The 21,434-nt window shown below is 42.0% G+C and overlaps 1 protein-coding gene across 1 annotated transcript in view; it reads right to left on the bottom strand.

The window, feature by feature from the left end:
• The window catches only part of ABHD12 (abhydrolase domain containing 12, lysophospholipase), a 77,140-nt gene extending 56,720 nt beyond the window's left edge, over positions 1-20,420 (bottom strand). The window contains exon 1 of the mRNA XM_008141154.3: positions 20,074-20,420. Coding sequence (XP_008139376.2) covers positions 20,074-20,264 — 191 coding nt within the window. The 5' untranslated portion in view covers positions 20,265-20,420. The remainder of the gene's footprint in view (positions 1-20,073) is intronic.
• Between the last annotated feature and the right edge of the window lie 1,014 nt (positions 20,421-21,434).

Below are 21,434 nucleotides of genomic sequence, written 5' to 3'. Positions count from 1 at the left end.
AGGCAGCTGATGGATGTTTCTAACTCTCTATCCCTCTCCCTTCCTCTCTGTAAAAAATCAATAAAATATATTTTAAAAAATATATATTTTTACAAGGTTATCTCATTTGGGAAATTATAGCTCCTTTTTCATTTAGTTCAACAAATAAACATTCTTTTGTGTAGCTCTAGAATTGTTTATGAGACATTATGAATCTCTAACTAAGCCTCTAACATCTAGAACAAGAAACTACCTGCTCTTCAATGCTATTTTCATAGCAAAAAAAGTACCTGAGAAAGTTCTGAAACCTGTGGCGATACAAAGCAAAAATACAAGGACTTAACATATATTAACAATATACACAACTTAATAACCTCTCTCCAAATAAAGTATAAAAACTGGGAAAACAAATTAACATGTAAAATAGATGTCTCGTATAAACTTCTTTTTTTTTTAAAAATATATTTTATTGATTTTTTACAGAGAGGAAGGGAGAGAGATAGAGAGTTAGAAACATCGATGATAGAGAAACATCGATCAGCCACCTCCTGCACACCCCCCACTGGGGATATGCCCGCAACCAAGGTACATGCCCTTGACCGGAATCGAACCTGGGACCTTTCAGTCCACAGGCTGACGCTCTATCCACTGTGCCAAACCGGTTTCGGCCTATAAACTTCTTTAAAATCAACAGAAAAAGTAGATGGGGTGAGTAAACTGGGGGGAGGGGGAACATGATATACCACTTTATACTTGTATAATGCTGACAAATCTTAGTACAATTCTGTGGAGTAGGCAGAACAGATAACACACCCCTTTATAGAGATAAGGAAGCTAAACTCATAGCTATTAAGTTGTTCAAGGTAATGCCTCAGCTGGGGATGAGGTCAAGTCCTGGGCCTCTAAGTCTGGCCCATTCTTTTTTTTTTTTTTTTTTTTTTTTTAATATATTTTATTGATTTTTTACAGAGAGGAAGGGAGAGGGATAGAGAGCTAGAAACATCAATGAGAGAGAAACATCGACCAGCTGCCTCCTGCACACCCCCTACTGGGGATGTGCCCGCAACCGATGTACATGCCCTTGACCGGAATCGAACCTGGGACCTTTCAGTCCGCAGGCCGACGCTCTATCCACTGAGCCAAACCGGTTTCGGCAAGTCTGGCCCATTCTTACCATTCCACCAAGTTTTCACTGGGAATGAATGAATGAAATATTGCCAGAAACTGAGAAGAAAAAAATTGGAGAATAAAAGTTGGGGAATATATTTTTTTCCAAAATGTTCATGTAAAAGCTCTATATTTTAAACAGCTTTATCTATACTAACAAAAGGGTAATATGTTAATTAGACCAGGTGGACTGGACATCTTCTGGACAAAGCCACGGTGGTGGGGGCTGAGCCAGAGGTAGTTAGGGGCAATCAGGCTAGCAGGGGAGGGCGGTTAGGGATGATCAGGCTGGCAGGCAGAGGTGGTTAGGGGCGATCAGGCAGGCAGGCAGGTGAGCGGTTAGGAGCCAGCGGTCCCGGATTTCGAGAGGGATGTCCCAGATTGGAGAGGGTGCAGGCCGGGCTGAGGAACCCCCAGACCCCGTGCATGAATTTCGTGCATCAGGCCTCTAGTTTACGTATAATTGACATAAACTGCACATATTTAAAGTGTATAATTTGATAAGTTTTAACATTTGTGAAAGCATCAAGTTATGTAGACATTGATATGTAAACATTTGTGAAACCCTCAAGACAGTGGACATAACCATCATTTCAAAAGCTCTCTCTTGCCTGCTTTAATTCCTTCCTCCTGCCCCTCTCTGGTCCCCATGCCCCACCCCAACCAACCACAGATATACTTTCTGTCACTACAGATTAGTTGGAATTTGACAGTTTTTAAAATGGAATTTATTTTGTCTGGCTTCTCTTAGCGTTTAATTATTTTGTGATTCATTTGCTCATTCATTGTTGCCTGTATCAATAGTTCATCTTTAAAAAAAAAAAACACGTTATTTTTTAGAGCAGTGGTCGGCAAACTCATTAGTCAACAGAGCCAAATATCAACAGTATGATTGAAATTTCTTTTGAGAGCCAAATTTTTAAAACTTAAACTTCTTCTAACGCCACTTCCTCAAAATAGACTCGCCCAGGCCGGTGGTATTTTGTGGAAGAGCCACACTCAAGGGGCCAAAGAGCCACATGTGGCTCGCGAGCCGCAGTTTGCCGACCATGGTTTTAGAGCAGTTTTAGTTTCACAGCAAAACTTTGCAGAAGGTACAGAGACTTATATAACTCTGCCCCCGACATATGCACAACCCGTCCCACTATCAATATTCCACATGGCATATAAGCATAACCAATGGACGCAAAACTCTGGGAGGTGAGGGTATATATGGGAGTGTTGTGGGGGGGGGGGAGAATAGTAAGATATGTACACATATAATACCTTAATTTAAAAAATTGAAAATAAATAAATAAATAAATAAATAAATAAAGAAATAAATAAAGAAAAAAGAAAAAAAATATTCCACATGAGAGTGGTACATTTGGGTTGTTTCCAGTTTTTGCCTATTATAGATAAAGCCGGCTATTACCATTTTCTATTTTGACTTCTGATTTGATTTTTACTATATGCTTTTTTTTCCCTGCTTACTTTGGGTTTAATTTGCTCTTTTTTTTCTAGTTTCTTAAGATGGAAGCTAAAGTCACTGACCTAAGACCTTTCTACCTTCCCACTATAGGCATTTAGTGCTATAATTTCTCCAAAGAAGCTATAGTAGGGCATACACGTCTTTATTAAGTTCGAATTACTTTCTGATTTCCTCTTTGATTTCTTCCTTAACCCATGGCTTATTCAGAAATGTTATTCAGTTCTCATATGCTTTGAGAATGTTTTATTATTGATTTGTAATTTAATTCCTTATGGTAAGAGAACAGACTTTGCATGACTTAAATTCTTTTAAGTTATTGAGACTTGTTTTATGGCCTAAAATATAGTCTATCTGGTAAATATTCTGTATGCACTTGAGGAGAATGTGTATCTTCTGTTTGGGGGGGAACTGTCAATCAAGTTAAGTTGGCAGATGGTGCTGATCAAGTTCTCACTGATTTTTCTGCCTCCTACTTCTATCAGTTATTGAAATTTCTAGCCTCCAAAATTGTGAAAACATTAATTTATTTTGTTTCAGCCACTCAGTCTGTGTTACTTTGTTTTAACAGCCCAAACGAATAAATCTTAAACTGGATGTCAAACCTTATGATTTTACTTTGTTGGGTGCTGGGTATTTACATATGCCTATAATTGTGTACATGTCTATTTCCTTGCATTTCTATTTTTTATTTATTTTTAAATTATTCTTTGAATTAATAAAGCATTTCTTATTCCATTTTATTTCTTTTGTTGGGCTGCTATTAACTTTTTTGTTACTTTAGTTGTTGCTTTAATGTTTACACTATACATTTTAATCACATTGACCAAGTGAAATTATATTATTGCACATCCTATCTAATAGACAAATATGCAAATTGACCATACCTCTGACATACCCACAAGCCACGCCCACTATCCAATCAGAGTGAGTATGCAAACTAACCCAACCAAGATGGCTACAGCCACAGAGAGCAAGGTTTCCTAGGTAACAGAGGAAGCCAAGCTTTCCGCCTGCCCTTGCCAGACCTAAGCCTCCACTCAAGCTACAAAGTTTCAGTTATAGAAGGTAAACAAATTCAAACAGAAATGGCGGCAGAATGGAGCTTGAGAGAGCAGGCCAAGGTTGCCCCCGGCAACAGGGGAAGCAAAGCTTTCCGCACACCCTGGCCGGGCCCCCCTGCTTAAGGCAACAAAGTTTCAATTATAACCTCAACACAAATGGCTGCCGGCCTCGGAGGGAGCCCCAGGCTTGGCTTGGCTCCGCTCCAGGCTACAAAGTTTCAATTGTAGAAGGAAAATAAATTCCAGATACCAGGGCCTCTGCTTGAGTTGCCAGGGGGCGTGGCCAGCCTGCAAACCACCACAGGCCCCTTGCTCAGGCTAACCCACACCCCAAGGGAACCCCACCCTGATCAGGGACACCCTTCAGGGCAAACCAGCTGGCCCCCACCCCTGTACCAGGCCTCTATCCTATCTAATAAAAGAGTAATATGCAGATTGATCATCACTGCAACACAAACTATAGCTGCCCCCATGTGGTCAAAGATCCTGCCCCCATGTGGACACAAGATGGCCACCACAAGATGGCCAGCAGGAGAGGGCAGTTGGGAGGCACCCGGCCTGCAAGGGAGGGCAGTTGAGAGGGACCAGGCCTGCAAGGGAGGGCATTTGGAGGTGATCAACCCTGCAGGAGGGCAGTTAAGGTAAGGTGACCAGATCGTCCCGCTTTTGGCGGGACAGTCCCAATTTTTAACCATTTGTCCCGCGTCCCACGGCATTTTAAAAAAGTCCCTATTTTTGGAAAGATTCTCAAGGGGTCCCAGATTGGAGAGGGTACAGGCTGGGCTGAGGGACAACCCCCCTCTGTGCACGAATTTTGTGCACCGGGCCTCTAGTATAATATTAAGTACCTTACAAAAGGGTATTGCCATTTATTCCCTCCTGTGCGAAATGCATTTGTAATGAGAAATTTTAATTTTATATGTTATAAACCTCCCAAAAGCACTGTTGTTATTTTTGGATAAACAATTTTCATTTCATTTATGCCGAGACCGGTTTGGCTCAGTGGATAAGCGTCGGCCTGCGGACTCAAGGGTCCCGGGTCGATTCCGGTCAAGGGCAACCTTGGTTGCGGGCACATCCCCCGTAGGGGGTGTGCAGGAGGCAGCTGATCGATGTTTCTCTCTCATCGATGTTTCTAACTCTCTATCCCTCTCTCTTCCTCTCTGTAAAAAATCAATAAAATATATTTAAAAAAAAAAAAAAATTTTCATTTAAAGAAATTAAAGTATTAATAAAAACATCTTATATATTTTCTTATGCAGTCATTTCCAGTCGTCTTCATTCACTTGTGTAGACTCAGATTTCCATTTGGTATAATTTTTCTTCTGCCTGAGGACATTTTTTAATATTTCTTACAGTGTGGATCTGCAGGTAATGATAAATTCGCTCAGCTTTCATATGTCTTTGTTTTTCAAAGATGTTTTCACCTGGTAAAGAATTCTAGGTGAACAGTGTTTTTTTTCTCCCCCAACCCCCGCAGTGCTTTAAAGATGTTGTTCCAGCCCTAGCTGGTTTGGCTTAGTAGATAGAGTGTCAGTCTGAACACTGAAGGGTCCTGGGTTCAAATCCAGTCAAGGGTACATGCTCGGGTTGCGGGCTTGATCCCCAATGGGAGTGTGCAAGAGGCAGCCGATTAATGATTCTCTCTCATCATTGATGTTTCTATCTCCCTCTCCTTTCCTCTCTGAAATCAATAAAAAATATATAACAAGTAAATATGTTGTTCCAGCCCTGGCCAACCCTGCTCAGTGGTTAGAGAGTTGGCCTGAGCACCAAAGAGTCGTGGGTTTGATTCCCAGTCAAGGACGTGGACCTTGATTACAGGTTCGATCCCTTGCAGGAGGCAACCAATCAATGTGTCTCTCTCATATTGATGTTTATCTCTCTCTCCTCTGTCTCCCTCTTCCTCCCTCCTCTCCACTATCTGAAAAGCAATGGGAAAAATATCCTCAGTGAGTATTAACAAAAAAGATGTTATTCCACTGCCTGTTTTTGTGTTTTTTCTTGACAAGAAATCTGCTGTTGCATACATCTCTGTTCCTCTCTACAGGACATACCTTTTCCCCTCTGGCTCTGTTTAAGATTTTTCTCTTTATCACTGGGTTTGGACAAGCTGAGTATGATGTGCATTGGTATAGTTTTCTTCATGTTTTTTTGTGCGGGTGATTCACTGAACTTCTTAGTGAGTTTATAGTTTTCATCAAGTTTGAAAAGTTTCTGGCCATTAGGTTTCTAACCTATTTTCTTTCCCGTTTTTTAGGGGCTTGAACTACCCATATACTAGTATTAAGCAATCTAGAGTTGTGCTACAGCCCAGTACTGCTTCTGAAAAATTTTGATTCTTTTCTATTTCATGTTGGATAGCTGAATCTTGACTTCCGGTGTCTAATCTACCATGTCCTTCAGTGTATCTTTCATATCACACATAGTTTTCATCTTTAGAATTTTTGGGGGGTAATTTTCCTGTCTTTCATGACTCTACTTAATTTTACAAATGAAATACAATTCAAATAATTGTTTTAATGTCCTTCTTTGCTAACTTTGACATCTGTGTCAGTTCTGGGTTAGTTTCCATTGATTGATTATTCTCCACATTATAGGTCATATTCTTCCATATCTTTGCAGAATATCTCTTTGGTGTTACGGACAGAATTGTGTCTCCCTCCTCCCCCAAATTCATATGTTGAAGCCCTAACCCAGTAGTACTTTGGAATGTGGCTGTATTTGGAGTCTTTAAAAGGTAAAAAGCCCTGGCCAGTTTGGCTCAGTGGATAGAGCATCAGCCTGCAGACTGAAGGATCACAGGTTCGATTTCAGTCAGGTATGTTGTTGACTAAACATACCTTGGCTGCAAGCTCAATCTCTGGCTCTGGTCGGGGGGCGTGCGGGAGGCAACCAATCGATAAGTCTCTCCACATCAATGTTTCTCTCTCAGTGTGTCTCCCTCTCCCTTCCACTCTCTCTATAGAAAAAGGCTAATATGGCTGACCACCAGGGGGCAGCACAGAACATGGCGGGCGACCGGTGGGCGGCAGCAGGCTCTGAGGGAGTGAGGGAAGGAGGAGGCGGGGAACCTGAGCAGCCCTGATCGCCAGCCAGGCTTAGGGACCCTACCCATGCACGAATTTCATGCACCAGGCCTCTAGTAAATAAATAAAAAGGTAAGTAAGTTAAAATGTGATCATTAGAATGGGATGCAATCTGATAAGATTCTCAACAAAGACATGCATAGAGGGAAGACCATTTAAAGACACAGGGAGAAGATGGTCATCTATAAGCCAAGGTCAGCAGCCACAGAAGCCAATGCTGCCTCCTTCATCTCAGACTTCTAGCCTCCAAAATTGTGAAAAATTTAATTTCTCTTGTTTCAGACACTCAGTCTGTGTTACTTTGTTATAACAGCCCAAACAAACTAATAAATCTTAAACGGGATGTCAAACCTTGTTGAATTTTACTTTGTTGGGTGCTGGATATTTTCATATGCCTGTAATCTTATTTCAGGATGTAGTCAAGTTACTTGAAAACAGTTTGATTCTTCTGGGTCTTGTTAGGTGGGCTCAGATTTAATAGGCTGGTACAGAGCAGTAATCTGTCTAGTGCCCATTACTGAAGCACGATGTTCCTAAGTGATGTAACCCAATTTCCTGGGAATTTCGGTCTTATTATAGAGAAATGGAACTATTCTATCTAAACCTTCTTTGAAGTTCTTGCCCCAGCCTCAGATAGTTCTCTTACCCAAATGTGCTAAGCACTGCTCTATTGAATGCCCAAGATGGCTCCTCTGCAAATGTCTCTGTGCCCTTCTCATTGGTCCTCTCTCCTATAAACCATAGGCACATAGGTCTTCCCAGACTCTCAGCTCCTTACTCACAACTCAGGAACTGCACCAGGCTCCACATCAGATTCTGCCCTTCTGGGCTGCAGCAGAGAAACTCTCTCCTGGCAGTAAGCTGGGGTCATCTCAGGAGTCACATTATTTGTTTGTCACAAGATTACTGTCTCTCATTATTGGTGCCCAGTGTTAAACTTTTGTGTCATGCATTCTGTTTGTTTTTTGTTATTGCTGTTGTGATTACTTGAAAGTAAATTCAGTCCCTGTTACTCCATCTTGGCTGGAAGTGAAAGTTCTATATTTCTTTTAAAATGTGTCTATCTCTGGTTTTCACCAATTCCTCCATAACTGTAACCAGTAATGTTATTAAGAAAGAGTATGTTTTATTTCATTATGTTAATATATTTTATATGATATAAAATAGATATATTTTATATGATGATATACTTACATTTTACAATATATATCCTATTATATCACATACATTCCATTATATTCTTTCAGAAGGGACAAAAGAGTAAAATCAAACTTCATCCCCAAGACTAAAATTTGGATTAAATCCTTCTCAAGTTATAGGTGGAAACTGATAGACAAAGTTCAAAATTTTATTTGAACAGTCAATATCAGGAGCAAGTAATTTTGTTCACTCAACAAAATTGAAAACTTTAAGCCCTTAATAAAATATACATGAGCAGCCCATAAATATCTCTGTTCCCAGAGGAAAGAAATAATAAAAAAAAAAAATCATGGGATGTTTGTATAATTGAGTAATAGCTAGGTATCCTACTCTGAAAAGGCCTTACTCTCCTGGCAGAGATAAACAAAACTATAATGTTTTACCACCAAAGCACAGCTCATTTTCAGGTGCTTTACACACAACTATATTACCTACTGTTAAAATATCAAAATTCAGCTGAGTATATTTTGAAGATCTTATTGGCTTTACTCAGCAATTCGTGAATTGGGAAGCATCCAATCTAGCAAACAGAAAGGAGCTCAGAGAAGCTGTATAAAATGAGATTTTACAGGCAGAAGGAAGCATGGAGAAGGAAGGTATACTAGGCAAAAAGGCTGGTTGGTTGTTGCAAGGTCACTTTCCTTTAGGGGAAGGGAGGGTATGTCAGGCAGATGACCTAACTAGTGCTAGTGACAGGAATCCTGATTGACTGGTTATGATTCCATTTCTGGGAGAGCCCAAACTCTTGGTTTGATAACACCGGGCCATTTTGGGCTTATAGTCTTGTTTTAACACTGCATTGCTTAGTTTTCTTCATAGTACTTTACCACTCCTTGAAATTTTACTGAATATTTACCTGCTAGCTTTTTGCTGTCTCTCTCCTTCATGAGAATGTAAGTTCCATAAAGGCTGGGACCTGTCTGACTCTTGTGCAATGTTTTATTCACATCCTCTAGCATACAGTAGGCTCATAGTATTTATTAAATGAATGAAAGTACAGGTGTTGGGGGGGGGGGGGAGAAAAAAAAAAGAAAGTACAAATAGGCAAGCTATATCCTTGGTATATGCTATAATGTAAACAGTAATTATCCAGGGATTTTCCATTTTTTCAGTTATCTTCTGTCTTAAAGTTTTATTAAGACATCTTTTTACTTTTGTAATGAGAAAAAAAATTAAAATAAGAGAGAAGCAAACGGAGCCAGAGAGGGTGCCTCTCTATCCCTCTCCCTTCCTCTCTCTCTCTAAAATCAATTTTAAAAAAATATTTGAACATTAAGAGCTGATGGCTGCATGAAGAAAAATGGATAGACAACAAACTCCCTGGGGATAGGTACTGTTGTCTTCTTTAAAAAAAATTTTTAATTCATTAATCTTAAAGAGAGAAGAAAAAGAGAGAAAGAAACATCAACCTGTTGTTCCACCTATCCATGAACTCACTGATTGATTCTTGTATATGCCTTGACCGGGGATCAAACTTTGATATATTAGGATGACATGCTAACCAACTGAGCTACCAGGACAGGACCAAGGTACTGCCTTCTTTCATCTTTACATACCTAATGCAAAGCATGGCCTCTGTTAGCACGATAACTGCTTGCTAAACACCCAGCAGTGACATGGCCACTTTCAGGTACAAACAACATGATATGCCAGGACCAGGATGGCACAAATCAGGATGAAAAGGATAGGGAGTCTCTGTTGTACACAATATTAGAAGAAAACAGATGAAGGTTAAAAGCTATATATCTCTTTTAGGGCCCTGAACTACAACATCAAAATGACCTGCTTAGACTTTGAATATTTTTCCCTTCCCATTATGAATAATTCAGTCAATATATCTAAATCTTTTTTTTAAATTGATTGCAGAAAGGGAGCGGGAGAGATAGAAATATCAATGATGAGAGAGAATCACTGATTGGCTGCCTCCTGCACACCCCACACTGTGGATCGAGCCTGCAACCCCGGCATATGCCTAACTGGGACTCCAACTGTGACCTCCACACTCAACCACTGAGCCATGCCGGCCAGGCAATATATCTAAATCTTATGTGGAGATCCCACAAATCTGGTAAGAACTGAAAACAATCTGAACTTCCTTTTCTTTACCTTAAAGCTCAGGGCCACTTCTTTCAAGCTTCAAGAATAAACCCTAAATCCTAGCATTCCTGAGATACACTTGTATTCCTTCACTGATACCCTTTCTCTGCCTTCATCTTTGCAAAATGAAGTATTAATCTTCTGAAACTCCTTATACTGACAGCCATCTACTCGGTCCTTTTTTTACCTTCTCAGGACATTTTCATACCTAGTAAATAGATCACCTGATTTAGACAGAGTCCACAAGTACCATCTCAAGACGAATTCTATTTAGAAATTTAGCTATCTGTGTATTAGTAAAACCTGAGATAACAATTCTACCTAGGTCCCACATAATCACTCTATCTTGACCTCAGTTCATGTTGATCTTTTTCCCACCTCCTCCTCAAACCCAGCTCTAACCCCTTCCTCACTGGGATCGTGTAGGGACCTCCCTTCCTCACTGGGATTGTGTAGGGACCTCATGGAGTGCTGTCTTCCTGCTCAGGCCCCCCAGAACTGGGCAGCACTGTGCAAAACATGCATGGCTTCTCAGACACACTGCAAGTCATGGATGAAACGACTTCCTATGGGAGGCATTTTTATCATCCATTTCTGAAACATTACATGTCAGAAAGAAGAGTCCTTAACAAGCGATTTGATTGTTCATGTTAATGAGAATTTAGGAAATATGGTAGGAAATGTCTGATCAGGTCAAAAACAGAAAACTAAGACTGGGTCCAGACAGAGAACTGAAAAGGAAAGACCTTCTTTCCCTTCAGCAGGTGACCTCGCTCTTATTTCAGAAAAACAGAAGTAACCAGAAGAGAACTTCCAAAGCTTCCCAAAGAAATCCCTAAACCTTCAGAGCATCCTTAGCCTGCCTTCCTGTCTGGGGACCCTCCACTTGGCCTTGGGGCACTGGGTCCCAGAGACACCACGCCCACAGAGCCTGCAGAGCCAGTCTTTCTCCTATTGGATTGTTGTCCCCGTGAGCATACCAAGGCCTCTAGCAACACTGGTCAGAAACCTCCTCCCACTTCAGCTTCCCCCTCATTACTGTTCCCTTTTATGGCAAAACGCCTTGAAAAAGCTACACTTCTTCCTCTCTCTTGAGCTACTCCATCAGGCTCTTACTCCCACCACTCCAATTGGCCACACTTGTTAACCACTGATCTCCATGTCATCAAATCCAGTGGCAGATCTTGCTTTCCTCTGCAACAGGCTTTCAAGTGGCTGCCTCGACCTCTTCCTCCTAGCTCTCCTTCCAACTCCCTCCCTCCAGGTCTCCTTGGCTTGAGCCTCCTTTTGTCCCAGCCCCTAACCATGCAGGGCCCAGGCCAAGCCTATGATCCCCATCCTAACTCTGAAGACCATCTATAGGCGAACAGTCATATGTTGCTCTAACTCTCCTTGAACTCCAACTCCTCCTATCTACTCCACTTGAACATTTAATAAGCACCTCACCATGCCCAAACAAAACTCATTACACCCCAAAGCACCTGCTCTTCCCATAATCATCTCATCTCAGCATATGGCAGCTCCCTTCTTCCTGTTGCTCAGGAGAGAACTGGTGAATCCTCTCTGACACTCCTTGATTTTTCATACTAATTGATCAGCAAATCCTGTTGACACCTACTTCAAAGCAGATCCAGAATGTAACACCTCATTTCCATAGCTACCCCAGGCCTTAACCCCATCATCTGTTGCCTGGATGACTCCTATCTGGTCCCTCTGGTCTCACAGTCTCTCAGCTTGTCCTCATCACAGTAGCCAGAGTGACATGGTAATGACATTTCTCTGCTCTAAAGCAGCCAGTGGCATTCCATTCAAATGTCCCCTTAGCAGAAAGGCCTTCTACACCCAAACTGTGCACACAGAGTAGCTGCTCCTGACTGGCTTTACTTTTCTCTTCCGAGCTCTGAGCACCTAATGCAGCATCTGTCTCCCCCTGTAAAGTCCAGAAGACAAGACCTGCACCCAATGCTGCAGCCTCAGCACTTAGAAGAGTTACTGTAACAGGTATTCAAACTCTGCTAAATAAACAGGTGGAAAAAAGTGTTGAATGACCAAACAGTATTGTTTAAAATTGTTCTAATACCAACACATATGTTAATTAATCATGAAGACAACTAAAGTATAGGCATGAAAACTAGCTAAGACATACTATAACAGTTTGGGGGCAAAAAAGGCGGGGAAGGGTAAATGCTATTTGACCTAAGTTAACAAGAGTTTTCTCAATACTTTCAATTAATAATATTAATAATAATCATGGCATAGAAGATGCCACTGAGCCTTACCCCAATCCTACAGGGAAGATATTTTTATCCCCACATCACAGAGGAAGTAACAAACTCAGAAAGTTAAGCAACTCACCTCAAGCCACAGAACCTGAAAACACTCACTTTGGGGCTCAGTTATCTATGCAAGCTTTCCTCTATAATAGCAAATGGTACCACAATGGGCACCAAGCCTAAATAATGAGTCTTTCTGCTAACTGGACATTCTCATCAAGGCTTCCTAGATATTGTTCTTCTCTGTGTCAGCATCCCCTTTTCTCAATGCCAGTCCAGACTTCAGTTCAGGATGAAACAAACGACTTACCCACTCTCTATGCTGAAAGAATTCTCTGGCAAAGCATAAATCCACTGATACCCCAGTTCTGTAGGCACCATCTCTGGGTAAAGAGTGTTAACTTAATCTGTCAGTTTTCAAGACCCTATTCCAGAAAACTTTTCTACAGACTTCATTTTGGAAAGAAAAGTGCCCTAATGGGAGGAAGACCCTGAGTCTGGAACAGCATCCCGTTTTTGTCACTGTCAACATACCCTGAGAAAGTGACCCATCTTCTATACCTCTTTCTAAGGCTATCTCCATGAAAGTGTCTTCAGGAGCTTTTAATCTACCCCAAAATATTTCCCACATTTGAGCAGTGTCTGCTCAAAGTTACTGTAGAAGAGACACTCCCTTGAGAAGAGAGTACACACCAGCTGAAAAGAACTGGGAAGCAAGTACACGTACAAGGACACAGAGTTCCACCAAATGCAAACAACGAGCCCCGTTCCAGAGTCCTGGGATCTGGCCTTGATAAGATAAACCACAACTGGGAAGAGATGGACCCAACCAGGGAACCCTGCTGAGGCTTCGTAACAAAGTCTGCCCCCTTGCTTGTCACAGTCCAGGCACAAACTATACTATACTCTGGGGGAGTAAGAGGAGAAAGGGGATGGGAAAAAGCAAACCTTAACTACAAAAGCTAACTCAGAACACACTCTCATCTTCTCGATGGATAAAGAGAGGCTTAGAAGGTGGGCTTAATATTAACTCCCAGGAAGGCTAATGTCGAAGACGACAGAGGTTAACCTCAGTCACCCACCTTTCTAGGTTATGGTGAAGCCATTAGCAGCTCTAGATGAAGTCCCTTCCTTTGGGTCAAGGAGGAAACAAGGTGATACCTCAGTTCTTCTGTGTTTACATGCAAGGGTTCATCACTATGTGGATTTTGAGGGACCACATACTAAACCTGACAAGCTCAGGGAAGGCGTGCTTAGTGGCCTTGTATGCTCAGAGACCTAAAATAACCACCAAAGATGGTCTGAAATTAAAACCTTTTAAACTAAAAGCAGTTTATGGTGGGTACTCATGTCCTAGGCTAGACTCTTCCCTGACAAAAAAAGTCAATCTTTACCTTAACTAAACCTGCCTTATTGTCTTTTGCATCTATAACAACATTCCTTTGAAATGTCAGGGTAACTCCCCTTTATCCAGACCCCTCAGGGCACAACCAACACATCTGGGTGGAAACTATAAATCTTCTCTTTATCTTGTTAATTGTTGACATAACACTATCCTGTACTAACCTATGTAAAAGATGTATGTGTCTATCATTTTACTTTTCCTCCAATCCCAGATATTTCCCCACTTAGCTTTCTCCCACCTCCCTAATCTATCACCAATGGATTTCATGTAACCAACCCACTTACATCTCCTCTTTTGATTGTAATGCATAAAATAAGGTACAAAACTGCTATTCTCTGGAGCATTATCTCAATCCATTGAGATTTGCCTCGCAGCAATCATGGACAGTTTGGCTCAAATAAACTCACAAATATTCTTCACAAGTTTGAATATTTCCTACGTTGACAGCTATGCTACCTCCCATGCAGCCAAAGATCTCGGTCATCCTGCAGATCTGGCCTGAGGGCTGGAAATTGAAGGCTAAAGCCTAGCCGACTGAAACACACAGACCTATACATCTCATTACTGCCTTCATAGGGTACAATTTAGACCATTTATGCCTTTAATGCATATTTCCAACAACTCCAGGGTTACTGAAAAGAACATAAAAGGCCCACAAAATCTCTCATTTGGCAAGCCCTTCCTCATACCAGACTGCAAATCAAAACTAATTATCTAGTTTATCCACTTGTGGAATGCAGGTTGAGTTAGATAAACATTTACCTTTAAGAATAATCAGAAATTTAAATCCAGAAATTAAAAAACAAAACAAAACTAGGTTTATTTTGACCTCCAAAGTTGTTTTCTTCTGAATTGGTTGCCAATGTTTAAAAAGTTAGAGATCACCCTGGCCAGTGTGTCTCAGTGGTTAGAGCGTTTACCTGCTCACTGGAGGGTAATGGGTTCGCTTCCTGGTCAACAGCACACACCTGGGTTGCAGATTGCAGAAGGCAACCAACTGACGTGCCTCTCTCTCAATGTTTCACTCGCTCTCTCTCTTTTATCTCTCTCCCCTTCCACTCTCTCTAAAAAATAAATGGGAAAAATATCCTCACTCCTTGGATAAGGATTAAAAAGAAAAAAAAAAAAACTAAATTAAAAGTCAGAGATCACACACACACACAACCAGTTAGTCTTCTGGAGAGACTGGAAGATCTGGCCACCCTGGTCCCACATTCCTGCCAGGCAACAACAGGAGAGAAAACAGTAACTGCTGCCTCCTTCAGAAAAAAACAAGTTCTCAGCACTTCTCTGCAGCCCTCAGCATCATCCCGGTCTCCCAAAATTAATAAATAATATATAGTTGATACGTGTGATACCATTGTTAACAATCTGGTTATTATTTAACAGGAAAGGAGTAAAGGGAACACTAGATAATATAGGCATGCCATTTACATAGCTTTGTTAGAAAGCTGTAAATTAACATTCTCCAAGTCTATTCCCTGCTGATCAATGGGGGACTGGACAAAGGCAGTTTGGACACATGTTCAGTAAGGTCTGAGTGATGTGGAAGGTGGCTGTTTGTCAATCACACCTGGGAACAGGTTAAATGGCCAGAATAGGCGTGGCCACTGAGAGTGAAAAACCTGAATATTTAAACTTGTAAAAAAAGGAAGTCCCCTCTCTTGGCATTTGCAGGCCAGGCTCCTGGCTCTCCTTTTGCAGGGGCTGCGCTCCCCTGTGCCCACACAATGGACTAATGGGCTTCAATTAGTCTAATACTGTCCAGACCCCAGCTGCAACCTGGAATGGACATTCTGGATGGACACTGGCATTGCTTTTGGCCCTGCTGGAACCCCAGCTGCTGCACCTCTTTCAGGACTGGTTTAAGGGACTTGGGACTTTACAACCCGAGGAATGTAACTCCATGCAAATAAAGCCTTCTACCACATCTCATTCTCCCATGGGGGTTCCTGAAAATGCTTACTTCAGCAGTACCTCAAGAACCTCACACTCACTCGTGCCTGGGAAATCTGGCCCACTGATTTATCCTATAACAGGTGCATGGGTAGGTAGTAGGTATATTATTACCTGTATGGACAAAAAGGTGCCACATGCTAACCTGACAAGCTCAGAGAAGGCCTTGTAAACTCTGAGACCTAAAGTAAACACAAAGCATTGTCTGAAATTAAAACTTTTTAACTGAAAGCAATTTATGGCAGGTAGTCATGTCCTAGGCTAGAATATTCCCTGGCAAAAGTCAATCTTTACCTTAACTAAGCCAGTTTACTAGTGTTGTCTTTTGCATCTTCAATAACATTCCTTTGAAATATCAGGGCAACTCCCCTTTTCCCAGACCCCTCAGGGCACAGCCAATGCACCAGTGTGAAGGCCACAGAGCCTTTCATTGTTATTATCATGTTGTTGACTGCTAACTATCCTGTACCCACCTATGTAAAAGATGTATATGTCTATCATTTTACTTTTCATGCAATCCAAGAGGTTTCCCCACTTTGCTTTCTTCCATCTCCCTAATCTATCACCAATGGATTTCATGTAACCCACTTACATCTCCTCTTTTGATGTATAAAATAAGGTGCAAAACTGTTATTCTCTGGAGCATCATCTCAGTCTGTTGAGATTTTGCTTCCCAGAAATTGTCGACAGCTTGACTCAAATAAACTCACAAAAATTCTTCACAAGTTTAATGTTTCTTACATTGACACATAGCCTAAATCAAGGGGGGAAAAGATGAGGGAGCTACACAGAATGGGGAACAAGACTAGGGAAATAGCCCCAGGTACAGAGGAAAATCTGGACATAACTAATGATTTTCTATGAGCATATAAATTACCAAAACGAACCCAGAAAGAAATAACAAATGTAAGAAACTTTAATAGTTATTCAAGTTGCTTATATTCTAAAAAATAGGTAGCTTTATAGGGGAATTCTACCAAAATTTAAAGAAACAGATCATTTTAAAAGTATTTAAACTAGCTAACAAAGAGAAAGAAAAAGCTTTTAATAAAGCTATAAAAATACTGAAATAACTTGAAAAAAATGGCATTAAAAAGAAAATTACAGAGTAGTCTCACAAATAATAGTGTTAAACTACCAAGTAAAATAAATAGAATGTAGCTGACTACATAATAACAGAGTTTTTTTATTAAAAACAAAACAGCAGCCCTAACCAGTTTGGCTCAGTGAATAGAGCATCAGCTTGCGGACTGAAGGGTGCCGGGTTCAATTCTGGTCAAGGGCATGTACCTTGGTTGCGGGCACATCCCCAGTAGGGGGTGTGTAGGAGGCAGCTGATCAATGTTTCTCTCTCATGATGCTTCTCTCTCATTGATGTTTCTAACTCTCTATCCCTCTCCCTTCCTCTCTGTAAAAAAATCAATAAAATATATTAACAAAAAACAGCAACAACACAACCCTTAGTAAAATAACTAGTGTGGCAAAAACACTAAAAACATTCTCATTAAAGTCAGGAACAAGACAAGGGTACCCAATATCATCCCTATTATTTAACCTTGTTCTGGAAATACAATATAATAATAATAATAAAAAGAAACAAGAGACATATAAATTAGAAAACAAGGGACAAAATTCTTATTGTTTACAGCTGACAAGATAATGTACCTGGAAAATCCAAGAGAACCACTGCAAAAATTACTAGAAATTAAGATTATGTAAATTGCAAATTATAAAATTATAAATAACAACTAATAACAATATGTAATATAAGAGAGGATCCTATTTCAAATCACAACAAAAAAAATTAGGAATAAACTTAAGAAATGTACAGGATTTTAAAACAAATCAACCTAAAAGAAGACATTTCTGAGACAACTGTAAAGATGCATGTAGACTATTAGATAATATTAAATTAATTACAGATAATTGTTAATTCTGATAAATAATAGCATTGGGGTTATTTATATTTCAAAAGTCCTTATTTATTCAAGACATACTATGAAATATTTATAGATGAAATAATTTTATTTATTTTAATAGATGAAATTATTTATTTTAAAATAGTCTAGTCTCCCATCCTGCAAAAAATGGAGGAGGACAAGTAAATGATTCCATGATAGAGACAAATATGGAAAACTGTTGAAATGAAGTGACGGATACATGGAGGTTCATTATATCATCTTCTCTACTTTTGTATATTTTAACATGGACACCACAGAGGTAAAAGAAATGTGCAGGACCCCGAACAAAGAAGGATCTTAAAAGATGTAAATAATCCCAAACATATATGACAGTTTATAAAAGAACACAAAAGTTGCCAGCTCACAATTAAGAAATGCAAATTAATGCTACAAATCAGATGTTGTTTTCTTCAATCGAATAGAATAGGTAAAAATACATGGTACTATTCAATATTTGGGGTGGCAGCTGACACTGCTGGAGGGAGTTACAAACCACAACTTCTTTGAAAGGCACTTTGGCGTTACCTTTCAAAGTTAACACACAACCTTGGCCAGCAATTCCAGTTCTAGGTATTTATCTTAGTCATTAATTCAGCAAGTATTTTCTCCCACCTACTAAGTGCCAGGCACTGGAGATGAGAAATGGAGAAAACAATATCCCTGCTCTCATTCTTATGAGGGAGGAGACAACCCACAAAGCAAGTCAAGTATGCAGGCAATTACAAGGTCAGGTAAGGGATAAATGCAATGAAGAACAAAATAAACACAATAAGGGGGTTAGAGGTGGCATGAAAGCTCTTTTGGATGTGCTGGTCTGGGAAGGCCTCTCGGAGGAGGTGGCAGTTGAGCAGAGACCCGGCTACAGGAGAAAACAAAGCAGGATAATGCCCAGGAGAATTACAGGCAACAGGGAAGGAAGCCATGGCATACCACACAAATTTGGCCTTTCTGCCCTCCGCTTTTCTTTTTATTCCCCTAACAGCCTTTTGTTTATCCAGAGGACAGGAACACCACTTGAAGGTCTCTCTTTTGTCCCCCATACAAATCCTTTTAATATAGTACATCTTTCAAGGGAGGTATCAAGTCAGCATTGTTTCTCCAAACATTACTGTGCATCACCATTTGATTTCTTTAAAGTATTTCCCAACCTACCTAAGTGCTATGCTAAGCCTGTTAATAAAAGTGCACTAAAGCTAATCATGATTTTTTAATAAAAAATACTGTCATTCCCTGACCTTCTAGGACTATGGAAAGCACTTACTTAGAGGAGTATGTGGTTTAATTTCATGATTAAAAAATAAAATTGAATTTTGAAGGAGCTACTGTTTTTATTTATCCAAACATTCATATTTTAAATGTACTGATCTTTTAGGCAATTGATATATTTAGGGACTATTTGAATAAATATTTTACACTGAAGTGCCCAATGTCAATTTTAAGGGCATTCCAGTTCGCCCTGGAGGAAATGACTCTGATACAGCACCTGAGAATACACCAACTTCTTCCAACACCATGAAACATCAGGACTTCAAAACTGCCATGAATGACATGTTCTACAAACAGCCAGATGGTTAAGAAACCAGCTTACGGGAGAGAAATCTGGTCGTTAAATATACTATCTCAATTTTGAAGTCGGTTTTACATAAACGTATTTATCTACAAAAGCGAAAACCCAACCAAATGATTTCCCGACATTACGGAGATCCCCAAGGAGACACTCAAGCGGACAAATTTCAAGCGCTAGCAGCCAACTGCAGAGCGAACGACAGGTTTCCCTCCCACAGCTGGGAATGCGGAGCATCCTTCCTTTCCCCGGGACACAGCAGCCCATTCAACTTTTCCCTAAAGGTCTGGCAGCTCTGAGCAGAGAATGCCACTCCTGACAACTAGTTACCCTAGAGAAGGATTCGCTAAGTGAGAAACCGGGTACCCGTCCGCTTCCGTGCACGCCAACCTGGTGAGAGGGGCGCTGGGCTGAGTCCAAGGCGGAGGAGATCCGCGTGGGGCCAAAGCTCTCGGGATCCGGCGCCCACCCTTCCGCTGTCCCACCTCCCCCCATCCTCCTCCTCTCCCCGCGCGGAGTCGTGATTTCCCAGCCACTCCATCTCCCTGGGAGACGCTCGTCCAGCTCGTTGCCGAAGGGGTCCCTAATGGCTCACCGGGGAAAGGGTAGGGGTGCGGGGCTGGCTTTAGAGGGCTGGGTGGGTGGGGGCCAGAAGACAACTTGGGGGGCTGTAGGGGGGTGGGGGGCTGGCAGGGGCGCTCCTGCGGGTAGGGACCTGGGAAAGGGATGCAGGGATTCAGGGACCGGAGAGGGGAGGGCGTCGGGAGGTCGGGGGAGGCCTCGGAAGGATGGAGGGTAGGCGTGGGGCGCTCCCGCAGGCCGGGTAACTTATGGAGGGGCCTCACCTCACCTGCCTAGCGCTCGCTTCATGCCCGCGTCGGCGGCGCAGCGCGGCTCGGCCGGCGCCTTGCCCGCCAAACGCAAGTTGCGCTTCAGGCGGCAGTCGGCGTCCAGCACCGGGGCGGTCAAGCCGGAGGAAGACGAGCCCAAGGCGACGCAGCGCTCATGCTCCAAGGCGACTGGCTCCGTCCGCTTCCTCATCCCGCGGCCGTCGCGGCCGGCCACCGAGCGCAGCTGGCCTTGTCCGCACCTCCCGCGCCGCAGTCGCCGCCGCTCCAGGAGATGCCGCCGCCGCCGGGAGCCCGCCGCCCCTCACATTCCAGCTCCCGGTCGCCGCAGCCGGCTACGGACCGCGGGGGCCAATCAGCGCCCAGCTCCCGCCGGGCCCGCCCCGGCCCGCCTCCTCCCCGGCTCAGCGCGGAGCGCACCCAGAGTCCCCGGCGCCGACCGGAAGCCATCTTGGAAGAGGGCGGATGTAACCGCACGGTGCATCCTGGTGGAGGCCGGCTGAGCGGCTGACTGGTGCCCCTGGAGCCCGGGCTTGGTCCCGTGGGCGGGGGCCTCCTTCCCCTGAAACCGCACCGTCCGGCCGGTCAGTGGCCTGAGCGGAGAGGACGCCGGCCCGGAAGGGAGCGCCCGCCGAGCCGCAGCCGCAGTGGATCGTTCCCCCCCCCCCCCCCCCCCCCCGCCCCCACCCCAGGCTCTCTGACTTTCCCCAAGGCTGGAACCCCGATCTGGAGCTTTCCTTGGAAATGCCCTTGTAAAGATTTATAAGAACAAAAGGAAAAAGTTAACAAATAACAGTTCTTTTCTAATGATTTATAACCATTCCCCCACCAGGACTTTACCTTAAAAAAAAAAATGCTTTCAGGTAGTCTTATTTTAATTTGAAGCAAATGTATAGATATTTAATTGTTGCTTTGGGGCTGAAACAATTTATTTTTTTAAACCTGCATTAGATTTTATATTTTTATAAGACAATTGGAATTAGCTGTGGGGGGAAATCTTACTTCAAAGATAAATTCCCATTTGTGAAAGACAAATTAAGTACTAACTCAACCCATCCTAAAAAGAGAAAAGAAAATAAGAGAGCAGTGTCACAAATTTGGTTTTATAGCTTTTGCTTCCTTTAACATGGTATTATTATTTTACAAACGACCTGCAACCAAGAGATTTGCTTACTTATTCCAAAGTAACTTTTGGAATTTCAACATTTGTGTTAGTGAAAACTATTGGCAACTGATAATTTAAGATCAATTAGAAATTCTTTAAGAAATTCAGTAGCTCCTGCAGTGATACTTAAAAATTGCAAAACAGTTTCATTGGTCATATTACTAAATAATCACAACCATCATTCATATTTGTCCAAAC

The sequence above is a fragment of the Eptesicus fuscus genome, chromosome 12 (assembly GCF_027574615.1).
Source record: "Eptesicus fuscus isolate TK198812 chromosome 12, DD_ASM_mEF_20220401, whole genome shotgun sequence".
Classification (NCBI taxonomy): Eukaryota; Metazoa; Chordata; class Mammalia; order Chiroptera; family Vespertilionidae; genus Eptesicus; species Eptesicus fuscus.
This window is presented reverse-complemented; position numbering and strand designations above follow the sequence as displayed.